General features: G+C 35.4%; 1 protein-coding gene and 1 long non-coding RNA gene across 9 annotated transcripts in view; one reads left to right on the forward strand and one right to left on the reverse strand.

Moving 5' to 3' along the window:
• Positions 1–7,370: 7,370 nt before the first annotated feature.
• dip2bb (disco-interacting protein 2 homolog Bb) overlaps positions 7,371–23,990 on the reverse strand; it is a 74,768-nt gene continuing 58,148 nt past the window's right edge. For all 7 annotated transcript variants that reach the window (XM_073954378.1, XM_073954377.1, XM_021471824.3 and 4 more), the window contains 9 exons: positions 22,057–22,187; positions 21,713–21,881; positions 19,169–19,339; positions 17,157–17,218; positions 16,860–16,917; positions 16,696–16,770; positions 15,216–15,390; positions 8,498–8,621; positions 7,371–8,164 (listed from right to left, as the gene is read on the reverse strand). In XM_073954378.1, coding sequence (XP_073810479.1) covers positions 7,912–8,164; positions 8,498–8,621; positions 15,216–15,390; positions 16,696–16,770; positions 16,860–16,917; positions 17,157–17,218; positions 19,169–19,339; positions 21,713–21,881; positions 22,057–22,187 — 1,218 coding nt within the window. In that variant the 3' untranslated portion in view covers positions 7,371–7,911. The remainder of the gene's footprint in view (positions 8,165–8,497; positions 8,622–15,215; positions 15,391–16,695; positions 16,771–16,859; positions 16,918–17,156; positions 17,219–19,168; positions 19,340–21,712; positions 21,882–22,056; positions 22,188–23,990) is intronic.
• On the forward strand, positions 9,705–14,217 carry si:dkeyp-80d11.1. Of its 2 annotated transcripts, none has more exons than NR_120354.1 (4): positions 9,705–9,834; positions 10,743–10,898; positions 11,297–11,392; positions 12,837–14,217. It is a non-coding gene; the product is annotated as a si:dkeyp-80d11.1 (long non-coding RNA). The 2 variants fall into 2 exon arrangements; NR_120355.1 differs by having other exon boundaries at positions 9,766–9,972.

Consider the following 23,990-nt stretch of genomic DNA (forward strand, 5'->3'; position numbering starts at 1 on the left):
CACACAGACAACACGCGCAATACCAGGTGAGCGAGAGATCCCTTCAGATACATCAACATGCTTGACCGCGTTCATCAAATTTGCATAAACTAAGTGTTCTAATGTTTGGCTTTTTCTTCCCGTTCGTCATGCAGTATCAAATTCCATTTAAACATCCTGAATGAAAATTTGCTGAATGAGAGTGAACAGCTGAACTGCTGTTAAAGTCTAAAGATTAAAAATGAAACACCCGAAACTCTGGAGGAAACGCAGGAGAGCCTGGCGATGAAACATTATTTTGTTTTATACTGTAACTTTCCTTCTAAAAGAGCGTCCTTGGTCTCATCTATATTTCTTTGCATGTTAAACACACGCAGGGACCGGCGCTCTAGGCAAACGGCAAACACGCTGCCCTCAACCTAAAAGTGATAAAGAAAGTGACCAGTTTACGGATGAAAGTAAAGACCGTGAGGGAGGGGGTGGGTGTAGTGGATGAAAGTGAAAACTGGAGGGTTCGCTCACTATTCTGCTGCCCACGGCGGCCGCCTAGGTCGCCTCTATGGACGCGCTGGCCCTGAACACACATCGGCCACAACTGGAAAAATAAAAAAACTGCATCTGCGTTATTTGCATTATTTTTTTTATTGCGTTAAATAATTTAAATTAATCACGTGCGTTAACGCGCTAATTTTGAAAGCCCTTGTAAATATACTTATGTATACCCCTCTTGTTCTTTGTTTGTTTGTTTTCTCTTATGTTTTTTTCTTTTTGTTATTTTACATACATATGTTAAAATCTGAATATCCTATTGTAGGATTTCTAATGCATTTGATTGGAAAAGTTCAGCAAATATAATAAAATATATATATATATATATATATATATATATATATATATATATATATATATATATATACAAAACTCTTCACACAAGTATTTAAAATCGTCAATAACACAAAGATTATTGCTTTCATTCGTGAGTTGTTAATCTTTTTTATTCGCATTTAGTTTTTTTTCTTTTTGCATTTTTTTGCTCTTCTGAAATTATAGTAATAGTATTTTACTTTCCTTTCGCCTTAATAAAAAAACATTCAATAATTTATTTTAGACAAATAGACAGACATAAAAAGCAAGTATAAAAACCAAACGTAAGAGTTGCAAAATAAAAGCCTTTTATTATTTTTTCATGTTTTTCATCGGAGTATAAAACAGTTACAGTAATCAATGTACAAAACAAAGAGATGTGAACCAGCAGGGAAATGCTTGCTTGCATAATCATGATTATTTATATCCACGAATGACAAAAAATGTGAAACATCACATTCTTATTATTCTGAGAGAATTTTTAGGAGTACTCTGCATTATCTAGAAGTCAGGTTACCTTTGCATGTTCCCATTTTATTCCATAATCTGCAAGCAAATGATTGTTTCTTTTGTAGGCGTATATTCCAGATGTGTGTTTTGAAATTTAACTGCAGCTGGTTGCATAGTGTGTGAAACATTGACTTTGATCCAACACTTTGCTGGCAATTCAACTTATTTTCTGTTTTGTTTCTTTTTATAGCCCATATTAAGACTTGGTTTACTCTGATGAAAATGACAAATAAATTCATTTATTTAAACAACTAAAATCATTGCAAACATGAACGTGAGTATTTATAAATGAACATCCTCTCCATCCTGGAAAGCACTATTTCCCTGAATGCCCGTTTCAAAAGCTCATTCGCTCGCTTGTGCTTTCGTCACATAAACTCAGCTCAGATGCCAATAACGACAGTGAGAACGAGAGAAAACATTTCATGACAGTGTCTTTGATTTGAGAAAACGCGTGACCGCTCATACAGTACTCGACCCCATCATATGATGAATGAGGCCAGGCTAACAAACTGTAGTGTTCAGTTGTGTAAGGACTCGGAAAGTAATCTCTCAAGCCCCCCACAGTGCTCGACTTGATCATGCTTACATCGTAACGACCGAACAATTCCTGTAGCTGAATGCTAAATAAACAGATCTGTACACAGACTTCAACCAGTCACGTTTCTGATCAGCCAAAAACCAAAACAAAATCCAACAGAAACAAAGCAAGCAATTTACAAAGTCATCTTCACCTTCATTCGGCTGTGAAGGGATGCCAGTGACAGCAGTTAATATTCATAATAACCCCCCCCAAAATACAGCAACTAACTTACAATACAGTACAGTAGGATTTCTCATCTGTACACAAGCAATTATTTACAATTAGTTCAGGTTTACAAGAAGTGAGTTAGTCATTCCTAGTAAAAACATCTATAGTACAAGAGACAGCAAGTGTCCTTTTAAAGATCCTTTGCCAAACATGTAAAATCTATGCCTTTGTACAGTTAGGTGTTCACCGGGGGCTGACTTGTACAGAGTGGTGTTATTTTATTTACAGTTTTGTTTCGCTTTATTGTACAGATGCCTGAATTTATTAGCCATTCAGAGGTTTAAATGGCTTGTCCTGATGTGTAAAAGCACCTTTAGATGAGCAAAAATCGAGCAGTCCTGTAGCTCAGGTTGAGTTTGGTTTGGGCTTTCCGTGTATTGAGGAGGTTTGCGGTCAGTCAGTACAGCTGGATGTGTTTAGGCTTGGTGTGTGTTTCTTTAAAGATGCAGATGATGAGGTTAGATTAAATGGGAGGGTTTTTATGTGCCTGCACTTTTCGTGAAAAGTCATACGCTACTCAATAATGTGAGAAAATATGTTGGATTACATGTATGCCCTTAATAGTCCATGTTACACAATAGATCCTTATTTATGTAGTAAAGTGCATAAAGGATGACGGAAAACAATATTGGTGATTTTGTGGGAGCTGTTTGTTTGAATATATGGGTCAAAGACACAAAGCTGTTTAATCATCAAAACAAGAAAGGTGTAATAGGTTCATTTTTCTTAGCAAAAAATAATGAATATCGCCCATTATTACTACAATTTATCCGAAATCCACTTAAATGTCATTCAGTGCAATAATAGTTTATTAATACAGCCCAAAATAACTTTCGGGCCAGACCACACACCAGCTGATTGGTAGAGAGGAGACAGAGAGTGATGAAGACAATTATGATATGGGGATGGTTAGGAGGCCAGTGGGCAAATTTGGCCAGGATGCCGGGGTTAAACCCTTATTCTTTTTTGAAGGACATTCAGGAATTTTTAATGACCACAGATAGTCAGGACTTCGGTTTTAACGTCTCATCTTAAAGACAGCGCTCACTGAGCAGTATAGAGTTCCTATCACTATACTGGAGCATTAGGACCCACACACACCATAGGTTGAGCGCCCCCTGCTGGCCTCACTAACACTAATTTGATGTAAATAACAAAATGTTTTTGACCCATATATATAATATTATAGCACTTTTAAAATCATTTAAATAGTTTAAATATAGCTCGATTGAATTATTCAAATAATTATTCAAAATTGTTTGTGAGCAAGGGTGCTTTCACACCTAGACTTTTGTTTCGCAACCTGGCACGTTTCCCCAGTAAGCGCGGTTTGTTTGGCATATGGGAATCCAGCAATTGCGATCGGACCCTCGCCAAAACAATCGGTTCGAGATCGCCTGAATGACGTGGTCTCGGCTTGATTGAAACAAACTCTGGCACAGATCGACTGTAGAGAAAGAGACACGATCCAAACCAGGCTATATCACTGAGTATTATGGTTATGCCATAGGCATAGATACCATACCTGTCAACCCTGCAGTTTTCCTGGGATTCTCCCATATTTTACAGTTCTATCCTGCTATTATCCCGTAAAGGTATTTTCCCATATTTCCAGTCTTTCTCTAAAGAGTGGCAATAAGCATTAAAAAGTCGATTCTCACAATACGCAAACCATACCTCCAAACCACCAGGGGCCGCCCCTTGCTCTTAAATGTGAGTCTGTTCTGTGCTTTTGTTTTATTTAGACCTGAAAGCAATTTAAAAAAAAATTCCTTTTCATTACAGGTGCCATCGCCCATCCTATGCAATCCTCAAAACAGTCATAGTGTGTGACTGTCTGATGCGCTCTATAGTGATAAATACAATGAAACAGCTCCAGAAGAACATACTTAGGAATTTAGGGATTTTTTGGGGGTTGGGCGGTGGAAGGTTATCCCTTATTATGGTGGGCATATCCCTTATTTTTACATCCAAATGTTGACAGGTATGATATATATGGCTATATGAAGAGAGAATGATGAGTAGGGTGGGATGTCATTCCTACCGGTAAATATGCGTTTCATGTCAAATACTAAAGTGAAAGCATGTTAACTATTAACAAGAACTGTTTATCCGTTAGAAAAATTTACTAAACAGCAGTCTTGGTTTTTATTATTTCTCTCTATAATGTAAAGCCTATAATGCAAAAGCCAACTGCTATGTATGAGAAAGTCTTACCTCTGATTTATATCTGATGACGATGTCTGTGGGTGTCACTATTCACAATGAAAGTGCAGCTTTCGCTTATATTTTCCAATTGCTCATTGTCATAAACTAAAATAAAGACACATGACAGCGGAGCAGGAAAAATAAACCGTAAAACTCTGACCAATGTGAGGAGAGTTTACTCGCACGGGACTTGTTTTAGCTGGTTGGGTCCATTTAGAAACTTTGCCGTGTGCAAGCGAACCGCACTAAGAACACAAATTCGAAACAAAAGAATTGATCTACAGGTGTGAAAGCACCCTTAAATAACAACATGCTAAATGTCATTTTAAAAGGAAAAAAGTTGTATAACATTGAAATATAATGTAATAAATGGATATTACAATGCAATTCGGTATACTAAAATCCAAAACTGCTTGTATTTTGTAAATATTACATTAAAATATGTACGTTTGTTACTGGAATAGCTGCATATCTGTAATAAACTGTGTTAAAGCCCCAGTGGTAAGAATTCAATTTCTAAATGCTTCGTGAATGAGCAAAAAAAAGTGTGTTAACCAAACCGATGGTGGATGAAGCTGTGGGCCGTAACCTGGGTAAGGGCATTCTATACGTTACAGGAATGTCCTATCATTAACACTGCCCTTCAGAAAGGCACTTAACCCCAGGCTGCTCTAGAGGGACTGTCCCTGTATTAAATATACCATGAGCTCATTTGCCCACAAACATCTGATGAATGACTAATGATGAGGAGAGTATCAATACTCCTATAAATTTTACGCCCTGTAACTCACAGCACCATTGATAAGTTGGGTTGGAGATCAATTCTGGGTTATATTCACAATCGTGCAAGGCTAGAGCCTAAAAGAACCAAATCATTCTTTCAGATCTGTTAGGTACGACTGTGTTCATTACCTTGAATACTACAGTATTACAAATCCCATAAGAGGACACTGATATTGCTAAACCTACAGAACTACTCGGCTGATCGGTGTTACTCTGATCTTTTTTGTCCATTTATCATTTATTCTATCAATCATAAACATTATTTTACTTTATATTGCACTTTTTATTTTTACGTTTCAATTAGTCTTTGTCTTTGTTTAAGAATTAAGGGCCATTCACATTAAAGATAATAACTATAACTCCAAAGAGGAAGTTCACTCAAAAATGAAAATCCTGTCATTATTTATTTACCCTACACTTATTAAAACTGGTTTGTGTTTATTCTTCTGTTGAACGCAAAGGAAGATATTTTGAGGAATGTTTGAAAAAGGATAGCAACAGATTTCAATACTATTTTTAAAATCTTCTCTTGTGTCCAGCATAAAATGCAAAATTAAATGGCACAGAGGAAATATTTTGTTTAGTTTTTTCAGTTAAAAGCAATACAAACACTGACAGCCAATCAGAAATCACTTCACCTTTAGGAGCTCGAGCATTTAAAGCAGCAGACAACACAACTGAAGCAAGCATTTATAGTAAATATAACACTATCATTCATCTGTGTGGATAATAATATCATTATCTTTATGGTTATAGTTTTCATTCTTAGTGTGCATGGCCTTTTATGTCAGGATCAGACTACACAGTAATTTTATTGTTACTAAAGTCAATTATTTAATACATCATGGAAATGAAACATGTCAAACGACACATTATTCCTGACCAATCATTGCTCAATGTTTGATGGCATGCATGATGTCATTGCGAAAGATGAGCAACACTGCAAATGAGAGTTTTGGTTTTGCTTTTAATCCAACTATCTAAAAATTCTTGAATCAATCAATTTTCTAGCTGAGTAATATATATATATATATATATATTAGGGATGCTTAGATCGGTATTGGCCGATAATCACATTTCACAACTCGATCGGTATTCCTTAATCTAGCCAATCTTATTAACCAATCGCAAGTGTTTGTTTACAGGCAGAGGGAGATACATCCGGGTCAAATCGTCAAATTATTAAAAGTAATTTTTATTATCGTTTTTTAATATTTTATCTATCTTCATTTTGTCAAGCTACTTCTGACCATTACATGTGTGCAACATCCTTAAATTATTCTCTTAGGCGAGATCTCATACTTAAAGAGTATGTGTGCTTATGCAATGTATCAGCCTATCACCATGACATGGAATCAGTACTCAATATCGGCTGCAAAAATCCTGATCGGAGCATCCCTAATACATATATATATATATATATATATATATATATATATATATATATATATATATATATATATATTAGAAATAGTACCTATAAATCCTTAAGTTTTCCTTGAAACAAGCAAAATAATCTACCAGCGGGGAGGAAGGGAAATAATTATTTTTTTAACTATAATTAATTATATAATATAATTAATTTAATTATATTTCAAACTAAAAACGTAATTATTGTACTTACACTATTTAGTCGATTCGAATGTTATCACTCGATTAAATGGGTGTTATCAGTGGTTATCAGATGATAGATATTGGCCAGTAGGGGTTATCATCCATCCACATGGTTAATCAGCTATAGATTACATACAGCTGCAGCCAGAAGTTAAAATGAATTATTTATATTATCTATTAAATTTCCCATTAATTGTGTTTTATTAACGTCTACCCCTATCCCAACCCTAAAACCAACCGTCACAGTAATGCAAAAATAGATCTGGATCTGGAGTCATTTATAATAGCATAGCTGATTAACCACGTTGATGGATGAAAACAGCCTTCTGAGCCTACTAGTATGCGCAGAAGGCCCCTACTGGCCCATATCTATCAGCTGATAACCACTGATATTGCTCAATTAATAAAGTGATAACATTCGAAGTGGGTGCACAATTGGCAGATCATTTAGCATGTTTTAACAAAAAACTCACTTAATTATGACTCAATTATTCAGAATAAATTTTAAAATCAATTTATTTAGAAAATTCTCGATTTAAGAAGACACTTGATGTAAGTATTTTTTCGATATCTTGACTAGAAACAGGACAATTTTTTTTTAAAGTGTAGCGACTGACTTCAGTTATACTCATAAAGATGCACTGTTGAAATAGCTCAACAAATGTGCCAATTTAGACATATGCTGCGTAGTCTGAACCAGAATTGATTTTGGAATTGTTTAAAAGAAACTTCAGAAACTCTGAAATCAAAACAACCCAGGTTAAAACTTACGAACTGAGGCTTTAAGCTCATTTGAATTAATAATAGTACTAGACTGTGCTAAAACAGAAGGGTGTTAAAGAAGAGAAAAAAACTGCTATGTACTTCAAGTAAGTTGAGATCATGACCAAGAGCTGGACATCAAGTATGTGGCATTTTGCTTAAAAAAGGGGGAGGATCTAGGAGGGAAGGAAATAAGCAATTATTTTAAACTATTCCTTCTCCAAAAACAGTCATCTCACGTGTTTATATTTCAGTTAAATAACACTTTATCCCCTAAAAAAGCAGGGCTGAGTCTGTCTGTTAATGAACCCAATCCCATGTTCTGAGGTCAGGCTCCATAGCACCTCTCTGGTAGACTGTTGGCTCACCCATAAAGCAGCTCACATGTTGTACGCCACATATATGGGGTCCAGCTGATCTGCCAGGAAAGAGTCTCTCAAGTGCATTCGCTGCTTTTCTCCTCTGGAGTTTATAGGTATGACGCCTGGGTCCACAATAACCACTACTCCCACAATCAGATGGTGCTCCTCTAATACTACATTGGTTACCAGTGGAACCAGGTCTAAAGCGTCCTGCTCTGATCCACAGAGCTCAGCCACCACCACCAGCAGATTTGTCCAGGTGAAAACGGCACTGCGGAGCGAAAAACAAGCATGTGTATTAGTATAGAGCATTTCAATGTGGTGATGTCGTTGGCCTATCAACATTTCCTGCTTCTTGTCAATGTATTTCACAACTGTGACAAGATGCAATTCAATCATAACTTTGTCTTAAAACATTGGATATGTGGATTTTTCTTGGAAACTATGGAAATAAATAAATGTCAAATAGGACAATGTTAGGACCATTGTTATTGTTTACATTCCTCAAAAGGTCTATAGCAGATCTGTGACATTGAGACAACACATTACAACAAAGTTTAACTAGTACAGAAAGCATAATGTGGCCCTCTTAAAGCAAAGTTACCTTTCACCAATGCTGCGGTGGGCACGAGACACACTGGTCTCGATGTCAATTGGATGATATCGCAGACCTCTCAGTTCTAAAGTCTCGTCCAGATAGCCCACCACAAACAGAGCATCATGGCGATCTAAACAGAAAGAGATATAGCCAGGCATATTTTTACATGAGCATTCATTTACTGCACTGAAAAAAAGGATTCTGACCCCTTGTAAATGTTACATGTTTTTATCTGGTTAATTTCACTGATTTTAATGTGTTATTTAATCCTACTTATTTTTTATTATTAATTTTCAAATTCACTGCTTTTGTTTAAAACAAGTTAATTTCATTCAATTAAAAGTAATTAGAAAAAAATACGTTTCATTTAATTTCCATATACTATCCGGTCTGCGCATGTGCAGACACTTTTTTTCCTGAAGGCGCCAAGGCGGGGAGATTGAACGTGATGCACTCATTTGAATGCTGCATCCAGCTCTGCATTTTCGGTAAGTAATCAAGATATAATCATTGGTGTGTTATATTTGTTACTTAAACAGGGTTCTGTTTACACTTTTAAACATTTTATAGAAAAATGTGTTTAGCTAATGCTAAATTGGTATGTTTTTATATCAATTAACGTTACATTAAATTAAATTACAACTAAGGTTTAAGCGATTAGCTTAACTACGTGAGTTGTGTAAGGTTAGTAAGTTAACTTAGCTTAAGTGTTAAATGCTTGGTGAATTCAGTGTTTGTCTTGATTATTTATTAGTTTGTGGAAGCCGAATAAAAGCAAAACAGTTTTACGAATGTTAACGTGTTAATAGTAGCAGCACCTTCCTTGCTGTCTAGGCTTGTAACGTTACGTTACGTTAGACTGGCCAAGCCTAACATTACATAACGTTATTCCTGACTGGCTGTAAGCATTTCTTCTAATCTTGTCAATGTGTTAACATTAGAACAAAATAGACCTGTGAAATCATGTTGGTAAAATGTGGTTAATGTGCACTGGCGGCAAGAATTTATGTTTCTACATAATCATAATGACAGGCATAAGTTACGTTGGGTACCTGAATTTATCGTTTCTTTAAAAGCTTGTATTTTTTTTACACCCGTAGACCCGCCCCTACTCTGCCGCTGACTGGCTCCGACCGATCGTGACGTCGCTCCACTTGCGCAAACCTAACCAAAGAGCTTCTTTGACCTAACCAACGATTGCAACGAACACTAGCCAATCAGAGGCAGGTCTTCGCGGCGTGCGGGTAGGAAAAGTAAACAAGCTTCTCTTTCGTGGCAGCGGCATGGGTCGCAGTCCTCGTGGACGGTCTCCGACTCGCCTTATCAGAGTTTAAAACGTAAAGGTGGGGGTGAAAGTAGATGTAGTAGAAGCATGCAAACGTTTCATAACTAAATTGCAGGAGATTTGCAGATGACACGAGAGGACCAGCTAGTACGACCACAGCCGATAGTCCAGTGAAAGACCAGGGTTTAGCTAGCAGGTTGATGTTGTTCAACTTTGTTTCTGCTCTAAACACAAAGACCAATTATGTTGGCATTGCATTTATTGCTCCCAATTTTAAACTAATACTTTTAGTATGGAAGTGGAACATGACAAATCTAAATACTAATAGAGTTAGTGATATGGCATGAAGACAGAATAAATAATTAATTAATTTTAATTAAATTAACAAATTAATTACATTTACAAAACTAAATTAAATTAGAGCTGGCAGGGGTCTTGACTTGTTGACTCAGTTATAATATCTCACAATGTACTTAGTAGTAGTAGGCTTGTGGACTGTGGACTTTGTTAAGAGATTTTTCTGTTTCTGATTTCACAAACAGTTTATAATAAATCGCCATATAATATGATCTGACACAATGTAAATAACCTTACACAATTATTTATTCTAAATCACTGTACATGTGTTTATATTTCATGCATTGTTGTACAAACAATGGTAGTTAATTTAAGAAACATTGATGAGGTAAGCACATGCTTGCTCCCTGGGTTTTTACATTGCACTTTGACCCATTGTAAATATAAAAAAAAAAAATATTATTAAGGTTTAAATAAGGATGCAGGATGCTGGTCCAGTTTTGATTTCTTGCCATTACTCTTGATTGATAGCAATACATCTGGCCAGAACACACTGTACACCTAATATAAGAAAATTTGATTATATCTATTTAATAGCTACAAAATATCATTACACCAATGGATGATCACAGTGCTCTTTGTCTTCTGTTGTTGTTTTTATGTGTGTAGATAAATGTTGAATTCCAGCGCATAACAACCGTCCCACTTGAAACAACCTTTATGGCTCAGTTGGACAGCCATTTACCCTAGCTGACATCTATTTTCAACAAAAAGGGAGGTGTTTCTGACCAAAAACTAGCCAAACATCTGGCGATCTTGAAAGAGGTAAACATGTTTTTACATTTTAGTTGAAAATATCATATACACTGTGGAGAAACCTGAAATGTACCTGTCTAGTGCCAGCCTTGATTATTTGTAAATGACAAGGTTCCTAAGGCTACATCCACACTACTACATTTTTGTTTTAAAACGGATATCTTTTGGTACATTTGCACCTACCATGCAGACTGAACTGTCACCCTATCGCCCTACACATTCAGACCTGAAAATGAAGTCACAATACACTAACATTCTTTAGCTAAAGAAGGCAGCCCATTTACAGAATGTATCATGAAGTCATTGTGTATATATTTTTGAGGTTACCACAGGTTTAAAGTATTCTACAGTTTTTAGACATTTTTTATTATTTATTGTATTTTAATAGTTGTTGTCCTTTTACACAGGCTACAAGTGACATCAATCTTAAAAGGGCAGTAGTCCTCAAGGCACTTTGCATCTATCTTGGTGAGGATGATGAACATCTCATTCAGGAGTATAAGGCAAGTCATTGTAATTGCATTTATCAGTCTGATGTACTGTCTTGTATTATAAAATGTTTTAAGATCCTAATGTCACTAACCCACTAGTTAGAAGAAAATACATTTAAAGGGGCACTCAACAAAAACAAACCCAGTGCACAACAAAATCAGTGTGTTGACACCAAAACTATGGCAGCTGTAGTCCTACACAGTCTGCATGCTGTCGTGTTTTGGGGTCTAAAGCTATTATAGTGTGGAAGCCTGCTGTTTATTTAAATCAACTAATGCAAAACTTGAAAAATGCTCTAGCCACTAAAGCATGTCACTACAGAGGATCATACTGTGGTTTTTATGTTTTAGTCCATTGATGATGAATGCATTAAAGGAGAACTCTGGTCAATTTTAACATTGAGCTCATTTTTTTGTAAATTTGGAGTGCTTTCAGTACAGAGAACCTGTTTTTTGGTCCACAGTAGTCGATTGTCGAGTTCAAGTGCATAGGTTTAGTTACCTATGATCACGCGTGTGATCTCGACAATCGACTACTGTGGACTTTGACTGAAAACAGGAAATAAATTAAGATATGTGCGCTGGCTGAATTAACATCACTTTTATTCATATCTTTCACATCTGCTGCTGTCAGAGAATCACTCACATGGCTGGACATTTGTAATGACACATCAAGGATGTTAAGAGGCTAAAAGCATGTTTAAAACTTGCCCCATTGAAGTCAACAGGGTGCCAATTTTAAAAAGAGCATAACACTGTGTAGGCAACTCCGATTTCTGCCGTTGTTCTCTGTACTGACAGCACTCCAAATTAACAAAAAAAATTAGCTCAATGTTAATATTGACCAGAGTTCTCCTTTAACATTATGAGAATATTTGTATAAAATCAACAATTTGCTGCAGAGTTTTCAAAGCAGGTAACATTTTCTAAACACACCCTGGTGCATTCAAGAAGTCTGACATACAATAGTTATTAACAGACTCTGACAAACTTTATGTTGAGGAAATGAAATGCTGCAGAGTAAAATAACATGGATGTTGTCACAGGATGATGTACATTTGTCTGTGTCTGGACTGGAGATGTTCAGTAATTGGCTAAAACATTTTAAACCATCAGTTTGGTTCTTAATACAATAAGGCAGGCTTTATTCATAACTTTTCTTATTGTTAAATTAAAAGACCAAAACCAACAATGTGTTAGTCCATCTCTCAATCCATTCTGACTTCTGTGTCTGCTCCATTTGCAGAAAATTTTGGATATTTTTCATAAAGCCATAAAAACAAAAATCTGTGGTTTGTTAATTCACATGAACCTTTACTTAACTGACAAAAATATTTTCAATGGTTTTACTGACCAGTGTAATTATGTATTGTAAATATAAAGAAATTTAGAATTTGCAGGTCATTAAAATCTATTACATAAATTCATGTTTTTCTTATATTCTACAAATATACAGGACATTGAAGGAGATGGCATCCAGAGAGACCTGCAGAATTCCACCATGGGCGTATATGTCATCAACAAGGAGGGTGGAGAAATTGGAGCACATGATGACATTTATGTTGAAGGAGAAATCATTCTGGACAACATTGGATCTGTAGCCCAAGCATCTGCAATGATGCTGGGAGTCATCTATGTATTGAACTTGGCCTACCCCAAAGAGCTGAAATACTCTTATGAATTCATTCAAAATGTGCTCTTGAAAATGGATGGAGAAAGACTTTCCCCCAAAGTCCTTGGACTAAAGAACAAAATCATTGCTGGACTGTAGGATTTCTTCAGCCGCTCATGTAAACGCTGCTAAGCTGCATTTTTAAATTTGGTTTGGGAGGCGATAGAAAACATATAGTATGATGTAAAATGCAGCCCTAGAAAATGTTTCAAACTGAAAACAAAGTGAGTGGTGGACTGTAATACATAGCCACTGGTGTGAACATTTAAAGTTGTCATTGGATTTAGTGGAATATTCACCTGAAATAAAAATTGCAATCCTGTAAATAGGCCAGGTTTCTATCCACACTCAGCACAAAAAGTATCCATCCATCCATTAATGCCATATGAATATTAGAAGTTAAGCGCTTTGAGATAAACAGTTGATGATGTCTGCACCATTAAGGCATTGCATAAGAAGAGGACACAATGAGATGACATCATTAAAGAGCTCCAGTCAAAGTTCAAACAATGGGGAACCATGTGTAAAACATGAAATTATGACAATTCTTGTTAGTTTCATGTGAGAATGTTACAGCCTCCTCATTGCTTCACGCAGATGTGATGTTTTCATTTGATACTATTTTTATTTTTTTTAGAGTAGCTTAAGCTTCAGTGGTCATTTAAGTCACGTTTTATTTTATTTAGTAAGTCTGTTTCCATATTTATACACCAACTTTTTCACCTCAGCCAAACATAAAATCTATTTTGTTATATAACAATCTTTTTTTTTAATTAGTATTTTTTGAATGTAACTACAGTTTTTTGTAATTTTAGCATCAGGTCCTCAGTGTGCACTGTGTTGCAGCTGTGGACAGTTCTTGTACTATAGTATTTTTTGTTCTGTATAGTACTGGTGTATTTTGTTACTTGTATATGTTTTGTTGTGTGTTAAAAGGCTTCCTTCCAAAGTTCTCCTGTGTGTGTATATGTATACAGCCACTATTGTGAATATTTAAAGCTGCTCTAATGATGTTTTGGAATATTGACTCAATGTAAGTTTGCAGTTAAATATAATCTCACGCAAGTTACAAACAATTTGAGAAATGATTACTGATGTACATTACTGCCATTCTTTGAGAGAGCAAAAATATCTCTTGGATCACAAAAATAAAGAGTTGAAAATATTGGGTTTGCTTTATTTGTCTGAATATTAATGAAAGATACAATAGATAAAAAAAATATTTTATAAAAATAATTTTAATATGTAGAAATTAAACGATTAAATTGATCTGGTTGCACAATTAATTTGAGTTAATTCTACTCAAAATAGTTTAGCTAGAATTATGAATATAATTAATCTGAAATTACTGAAAGAGATTAATAAACTCAATGTATAAAATATAAGTAGAACCACTTTATAAAATATAAGTAAACTCAACTTAAAAATATAAATTCACTTAACTTAAAAAATATATCTGGATTTAGATAAAATTATTTCGTGCAACCCCTTGACGTAATAAAATTAAGTAAATTCAACATAACATTTTTTTCAGTGTGTTGTGTGGTTAAACATTATGTCATAGATAAATAAGGAATCTATAGTGGCAAATGTCTGAGACCTCTAGTTGCAATGTTATAGGTAACACTTTATAATAACTTCACACTATGAATCATTTATTAAGCATTAGCAAATAGTTCATTCTTAATTTTTATAGCATTAATGGACATTAGTAAGTAGTTTTTAACTACATCTACAAATGCTGTATTCTTGACTTAAAAGCAAATGTAAAATGTGCTTGATGATTGTATTTTTATACTTTGTTAATGATTATGTTTTTCATTATTACTAAATTAAGTATTTCATTATTTACAAATTAGTTATTTAGGAGTAGTTGGTGGTTTTTAAGATCATTCAGAATGAGTTAGCAAATGATTAACAAACTATTCAAATTAACACACACATATATATATATATCTATATATATATATATATATATATATATATATATATATATATATATATATATCTTTTTTATTCAAGAATTTAGTAATAGTTGCTCTGAATGTTAATAACTGCTTTATTAACACAGTTTCATACAGTTCTGTAACCTAATCTAAAGTGAGAACTATTTATGCTTTAATAATCCTTTCTAAAAGACATCATTTCATTACTCCCTCTCACCTCCACTGGCATCTGTGAGTTCAGTTCTCTTGACAAAGCCCAGGTATCCAGTCCTGGCCCAGAGCGTCTGAGGATCTCCAAAGCTCAGTTTAGTGTTGAAGTGGTCAGCCTGCAGATTTTCCTCCCCATATATTGTGTAGTATCCTGTTGCATTATGAGGACTGTTCACCCAAATCTGTAAGAGATAGAAGGGGACAAGCAAAGAAAATGATGTCGTCCTTAATAAAGTTTTTCTAAAGGTGCTCATACAGGGACAAAAACAAAAAAACACAGGGGCATGCTTGGTCGCATCTAGAATGAGAAAAAGTAATTTGAATAATTATCTGTCTCTATATAAAGTATACAGACTTCATTTAAGGCAGGGAAAGTTTGGGAAAAACATGCTATAATAAATTTAAAAGACAGACAGAAACACAGACAGACAGACAGAGAGATAGATAGATAGTAGGACGTCACAATATATACTGTAGTTTCAGCATCAACACCGCAATGTGCGCACCCGCAATAGTCACATCGCAAAGATTTGCAATGTTGAGTCTGATTTATAGTTGAGCAAATATTTCAAGTTGATTAGTTGTTTCTAGTCCAAAGATCTACATTTCAAAGCAAAAACAAGATTATTTTGCTTACCCGACGAACAGATCTATTTACTTGTTTTATGGAAAAACTCTTAGTTTTGACATATCTTCAGACATTGAAAACAAAACAATATTTTTACTTGCTCTAAGAATTTTTAGATATTTGGACAAGAAACGAGATACAGCAAAGTAAGAACAGCATGTTCTGCATTGTGATTATCCAATTTCTGTACCTGAATACAGGTTAGACTCCCCAGAGAAGAGTCAAATGGTGCTAGTTAAACTGTGTTGTGAAACTGTATTCATATCACAATATTTATTGCAGAAAAATAAAATATCCCAATATCAGACTTTTCCAATATCGTGCAGCCCTAATAGACAGACAGACAGGCAGACAGACAGCTCAACTGAAACACCTATTTACAATAAATATATTACTATCATTCATCTGTGTGGATAATAATATCTTTATGGTTATAGTCTTCATTCTTAGTGTGCATAGGCATTTTATGTCAGGTTCAGACTACACAGTAGTTTTTATGTTACTACAGCCAATTACTAGATACATCATGGAAAATAAACATGTCAGACGACACATTACTAGATAGATAGATAGATAGATAGTTAGATAGATAGATAGATAGATAGATAGATAGATAGATAGATAGATAGATAGATAGATAGATAGATAGATAGATAGATAGATAGATAGATAGATAGATAGATAGATAGATAGATAGATAGATAGATAGATAGAAAGAACGACAGACAGACAGACAGATAGACAGAGAGAACGACAGGAACAACAGACAGATAGAAAGACAGACAGACAGACAGAACGACAGGAACAACAGACAAATAAGATAGAATGACAGACAGACAGATCTCATATGTCAACGCACCTCCCCCAGGTGAGAGTCCCCTAGCGGTCCTCTAGTTTCTGGATTGACTATGACCACCCTCACACCTGGAAGAATCTTAAACGAGGAGAAAGTGAAAGATTTAAAGCATTATCAACAATCTTTTCAATTCACACTTGCTCTAACAAGAACAGAAATGCACTTACTGTTCCAGACTCCATGAGTGGAAGCGACTGTGGTGCTCCTCGCTCTACTAACCTCACCCTAAAACACACAAACACCAAGAAGAAACTTTATTTAGTCAGAGAAACAAGCAGCTCTGGAACAAATCTGAGTATTATAATAGATTTAATCGTGTGGCTTTTAAAAGAATGCAATTTGTATGACTCTACAAGTGTCATCAAACACAAATCCAACTGGCTGAGTCAGGAACACAACATACACGTCATATTGTGCTCTTTAAGCTCTGTTTGATTTTGAGTTTGAGTTTGTCTTTCTCTCACCGGTCGTGTCGGAGAGACTTCATGTCCACATACACAGTTGAGGGGTCTGGTCCTGTAGTACCCTGTAAAAAAACACAAATCCACATCAAATAACTGACACATCAGGTTGGACACACACACACACACACACACACACACACACACACACACACACACACTATGGCCAATTTAGCTATTTTAATTCACCTATAGCGCATGTCTTTGAACTGTGGAGGAAACCGGAGCACCCACCCAAAGGAAAACTCTACACAGAAATGCCAATTGACCCAGCCGGGGCTCGAACCAATGACCTTTTTTCTGTAAGGCAAACGTGCTACCCACTGCGCCACAAATCTCTTAAGTTAACTAACAAATTAAAATGTTGCAGAAGAAAGCTTAAGAATTGTGTTGTTTTAGCTCATTTTAAAATAAGTAGTTTAAACAAGCAGTAAAAATCAATTTTTAGTGTATAAAACAAGTTTATATTCTCCACTCGTTTTTTAATGTCAATGCAGTTAGGGATACAATTTAATTTAATAATACATTTAATTTAATAATGACAATGCTTATTAATCAACTCGTAAAAACTAGTAAAAAACATAACAAAGCCAGAGTTAGGCACAAGGGCTAATTTTCATCTGTTGTCCAAACAGTTCGAAAGTACACCCAGAATGTTGTTATTGCAGAATAAAGCAGATTCAAATGAATGTGACTTTAAGTTATGGATATTAATGTTTTCAGTGACGGTCAAGGTGATTCGAAATATCCGGATGAGCTTGTGATTTTTAGAGCTGTTATCTTTTTGAATGTTGAATGTCGCGACTGACCAATCAAAAGCGAGTATGTAATATGCAATGTAACATGTAATCTGGCACCTAAACTTTGGAACAGCCTTTCTAGCACAGTTCGGGAAGCAGACTCACTCTGTCTGTTTAAAACTAGATTAAAGACACATCTCTTTGCATCCAGAAATCTAAATCCTCTAAAGGATTGTTTGTCTGCATTATTTAGGGCAACCAAAGCCTGGAATGTTTTCCAAAAGACATTGTTATTTGAACGGCATCTACACTTATGTTTGTCTGTTTTTCATTATTCCTGAGGGTTCCATAATCCTGGACCAGGCCGTATCCTGAGCAGATGCTGTTGTGGTCATGGAGGAGTGGAGAGCATGAGACATACAGTGATAAATGAGTCTACACATGGGCCAGCCTGAACACCCGCTGGTGACCTACTCACTCCTGCAGCTTCTCCACATTGGGGGTCCAGGGTTCATCAGCCTCCGGTGCCTAAAGTGCAGCTCTGCACAGGACGTCTTGCCAGAGAAAAAATTATCATGCCCAACTTAGTCTGGTTTCTCTCAAGGTTATTTTCCTTTACTTTTGTCAATTGGTGAAGTTTTTTCCTTGCTACTGTCGCCACTGACTTGCTTGGTTGGGATTTGTGGAGCTGCGCATCATTGGAATTGCTATTCAGTGTTTGGACTTTTAGGAGTGAAATTTAACCACAATAAGCTGGACTAAACTGAACTTCAACTCTGAAAACTGGACTGACACTTTTTCAATTTATAACTATGTTAAGCTGCTTTGGCACTGTCTATACTGTAAAAGCACTATAGAAATAATGATGAATTAAGTTGGATTAATAAATGACTATAACAAATACTGAATCTGTCACATTATGCCGAACAGAGTAGATCCCAGATTTTAGGTTCTGATGGGAAATTCTTTTTTTTAAGTGAACCATCTCTTTTGGACAGTTCTTTTCAGTGAACCTGCTGAAAAAAACATATTACCAGCTCTTTTACCCTACAACGTAATGACATAATTCACAATGAAATAATGACTATCATCTCTGGCTGGTACTCAACATATCTATAATGTCAGTAATCATAATTCCAAGCGATTCCAATCACCATGATCTGAAAGTTTTGTAACTCATATGAAGCATGATTTAAAGCGGTAATGTCAATCATCTAGACAATGCAGTGAACTCTAACAAACCCAGAATTACAGCAGGTGTAAAAATGTACCTACCTGTAGGCAGATAGCCAGGTTAACTCTCGACCCAAAAGCAGTGCTGACAGCCCGCATGGAGAGTCCAATATCTTTGAAGAGTTTGGAGAAGGAGTGTGTGAGAGCCAAACGTGGTCGCTCCTCAGCGATCACCACACAGCTCCTCACACACGACAGGTTCACACCACGCGCCTGATGCAACCGAGAACAAGAGGAGCATGTGAAGATTAAAAAAACACAGGAAAAGTTGCCTATTAAGGTGATTTGAATGAACAAAATATGCTTTTATACACATTTCTCAGAGGCCGAATTTGATATTGTCTACATTTTATTCTGCTAATCCAAATGAACATGTCTTGAAGAGCTCAAAACTGAAAATTACAATTTGTGTGTGTGCACTGAAAAAAATCATTCAAAGATGATTCCTTGGATTTACTCAATTTTTTTACGTTAAGTTGTTGTAAACAATTTATTTGCGCTGAATTTAAACAAACAAATTAAGTTGGACATTATTAAACTTAATTTGTTTGTTTAAATTCAACACAAATAAATTGTTTGCAACAGTTTTGCATGCAACACTTTTTTCAGTGTGTGTTTATAGGGGTTCATTGCTGTTTTAATCTCAACTGATTAACAATTATGCAAAACATATTTTATATTAGTTAAGCATGACACAAGGTAGTTACCACATTTTTTGTAATATAATTAATATACATTTTCATCAGAAAAAATCCTGCAACTTATGTTATAAAGAAATCTAAAATGCAATTCACATCAAGCAGGCAAAACATGAACACTTACACTTGGATTAGCGCTGAATAAGAGGTTATCTGAGCATTTGCATAGTGCCTTTCCACATGAGGAAATTTACTTTAAATGAATTTGTTTAGACATTAGAGTTTATTAATAAATGTTGTTTATATACTGTATAACACCACTTCCATTTCTGTTATGCTGTATGTATAATATTATTATTATTATTTTTGTTTTTCTGACACTAAAAACACTTGTGAAGTGAGGAATCTAAAATAAAATGTCTATATATTGTTTGTAAACACTTGCTTTTATTTATGGCTATCGGTAGACTATTTTACATTATTTTGAAGTTAAGTTGTAAAATGTTTCTTTTTGTTCAGATTACCTTAAAACCTCTCTTACTTCGATAAGCTCAACTTTTTTTTTTTCACTTTTATGGGACTACTCAGAGGTACACATAAGTACTATTAAATTAATATGCAGATTATGGTTGAACTGGTAAACAAGCAATAGAAAGTATGTGGATGGCAACTATGATTTTGATCATGATCTGTTTTGGTACAATGCAATGAAGGATCAACACCTTGTTTTGTACACTTTCTCCCATAACGATTAATGTGGGTCACAGTTTATTTTGATGGGCCATTTGTAGAATTTAAGCTACATTGCATCTACTTGTCAACTAATTCTTTAAAGTAGACTTAGGTTGGGGTTAGGTTGTGAGTTGACATGTACTTTCAAAGTTTCTTATAGTCAGTTAAATGTATCAACAGATATTAAGCAGACAGCCTACTAATACTCAAATGGACCATCAAAATAAAGTGTTCCCCTAATGTGTTAAGACATACAAACACATTAACGTACACACTACAAATGCAAGGCAATTTAATACGTTGACATCCCATGGAAATAGACAAAAGTGGATAAGCTGGAAGCATTTCAGATTCTGTTCACATCTGTTTAAATCCACCACGTAATATTGTGTTTAAAAGAGATCTAATAGACATCCATACATAGATGTTATTGCTAGTTGTCAAAAAGACAAGAATAAATAAATAAATAACCCATCTGTCTTTTTTTAGTCTATTTTTGATTTATACTTAGACATCTATTAGATTTTCACTATTAGCCCAAATTTAGCTTTGGTCCAGCCAAGATGACTATGTTTAGATGTCTATTAGACATACAGTTAAAGTCAGAATTATAAGCTTTTCTGTGATTTTTTTTTCTTCGAATATTTCCCAAATGATGTTTAACAGAGCAAAGATTTTTTCACAGTATTTCCTATAATATGTTTTTTCTGGAGAACAGAATAAAAACAGTTAAAATGTTTTAAAACCATTTTAAGGTCAATATTATTAGCCCTGTTAAGCAATATATATTTTTTCTATTGTCTACAGAACAAACCATCATTATACAATGATTTGTCAAATTATCCTTACTTGCTTAATTAACTTAGTTAAGCCTTTAAATTGTACTCTAAGCTGAATCCTAGTATCTTAAAAAACATCTAGTGAAATATTATGTACTGTCACCATGGCAAGGAAAAGTTATTAAAACTATTATGTTCAGAAATGTGTTGAAAAATCTTTCTGTTAAACAGAAATTGGTGATAAAACAAAATATAGAGGGGGGCTAGTAATTCAGGAGTGTTAATAATTCTGACTTCAACTGTATATTGAACAAACAAAATGCTTACTGAAGAGCACTGTTCATTTCTAATGAGACTAACAACAACATTTCATAATACAGAGTGTAAACATTTTTGAGTTTGCTTATATTTTTGCGTAAATATGCATTTGAGCATACCTTCAGCAGCTCTGTCTGTCCGCCCAGACCCTTGGTGCAAAGCTCCATGACAGAATAGGAGCAGAAGGTGTCTCTGATGCGGTACTGACTGAGTGTTCCCAGCCACAGGGTCAGTGACGTTTCCAGCTCCATAGGGGGGATCAGGATGGACTGATGACCAGAGTAGACACTGCAAAAACCAAGCATATATTAGCTTTATGATGCCTTTAAAACAGAACTGCATCCATTCAGAAAGAATCAAGGCCTGTAGTGAGGTCACTCAAAAATGTTTCATATTAACTGAGTCATTTTAATGCTAGTATGAGTCATTTGTAAGTGACTGCTTGCGTGTATCCATCTGTTACCTTGCAAGGCACCAGAGCACAAAACCAAGTCCGCAGTAGGGGTCAAGGCAGATGGCGATCTGGCGAGAGGAGTAGAGCTCACACTGCAGCTTTATAGAGCGGCACAGAGCACTGACCGCAGCGTGAGAGATCTGACACACACACACACACACACACACACACACACAATAAGAAAAGAATGAGTCTCCAAAGTGCAGTAGAGCTAGTGCTGAATGACTAATCATTAAAAGATCATAATAATGACTCACATAACCAGGCAAGATTAATTATAATAAATGATGATGAATGGCATATGTTTATTAAACCTTGGACGATCACAGCGGTACATTAAAATCTGCATTCCAGTGAGAGAGCAGTAATCATGTATGGTAATGAAGCATCTTCAGTCTTCTGTGTTGTCAATTAGTGTTATTATATTCTATGTTATATAACCACTAGAATGTCTAGAGTAGTTTATGGGTGTTTCCCAAACTGGTGTTGGGTTGCGGCTGGAAGTGCATCTGCTACATAAAATATATGCCAGAGTAATTGGTGGTTCATGCCACTGTGGTGATGGTTGAATGTCTACAATAGCAAAAATCACAGTTTGAAAATAACGCTTTAAATGAAAAATGTAGCAATTACACTGTTACTCCAGCAGATGGAGGCAAGCAGCCATTAAAAATGTAATGTGCTGGTTAATAAATGATTTGTTCATTCATTTATTTTTCTTTGGCTTAATCCTACACTGAAAAAAAATATTCAAAGATGATTCCTTGGATTTACTCAATTTTTTTTACGTTAAGTGGTTGTAAACAATTTATTTGGGCTAAATTTAAACAAACAAATTAAGTTGAACATTATTAAACCTAATTTGTTTGTTTAAATTCAACACAAATAAATTGTTTGCAACAGTTCTGCATGCAACACTTTTTTCAGTGTATTATTTATCAGGGGTCGCCACAGCGAAATGAACCACCAACTTATCCATCATATGTTTTACACAGCGGATGCCCTTCCAGCCGCAACCCAGTACTGGGAAACACCCATAAACTCTCGCTTTCACACACAAACACTATTGCTTATTGCTTAAACAATTTAGCTTATTCAATTCACCTGTAACACATGTCTTTGGACTGTAGAGAAAACCACGGCACCCAGAGGAAACCCACATGAACACGAGGAGAACAAGCAAACTCCACACAGAAACGGCAACTGACCCAGCCGGCGCTCAAATCAGTAATCTTCTTGCTGTAAGGTGACATCGCTAACCACTGAGCCACCATGCAACTTAATTTATTCAAGAGATTTTCAAAAAAAAAAAAAAGCAGTTTCTTCCAATAATGAAGAATGTAAATGTAAAGTCAAATCTGAACTCACTATTGAGTTATTTAAGCATATACATACATTTAAATATTTGTATTAATAGACTATACAGCAAATTATATTTGTACTATTTTTGTTAGATTGAATGTACGACCGGCGAGGCAGTGGTGGAGTAGGTAGTGCTGTCGCCTCACAGCAAGAAGGTCGCTGGTTCAAACTGGTTCACTGGTTCAAACCTTGGCTCAGTTGGCGTTTCTGTGTGGAGTTTGCATGTTTTCCCTGCCTTCACGTGGGTTTCCTCTGGGTGCTCCGGTTTCCCCCACAGTCCAAAGACATGCGGTACAGGTGAATTGGGTAGGCTAGATTGTCCGTAGTTGTATGTGTGTATGTGAATGTGTGTGTGGATGTTTCCCAGAGATGGGTTGCGGCTGGAAGGGTATCCGCTGCGTAAAAACACGCTGGATAAGTTGGCGGTTCATTCCGCTGTGGCGACCCCGGATTAATAAAGGGACTAAGCCGACAAGAAAATGAATTAATGAATATGTAAGATAAAAATGTGGGAGAATGTTGATGTTTATTTTAAATAAAAAAATAATTGAGTTTCTTGGTTTTTCTTCAGTTTTCTAGTT

This window comes from Danio rerio, chromosome 6 (genome assembly GCF_049306965.1).
Source record: "Danio rerio strain Tuebingen ecotype United States chromosome 6, GRCz12tu, whole genome shotgun sequence".
In the NCBI taxonomy this organism is placed as follows: domain Eukaryota; kingdom Metazoa; phylum Chordata; class Actinopteri; order Cypriniformes; family Danionidae; genus Danio; species Danio rerio.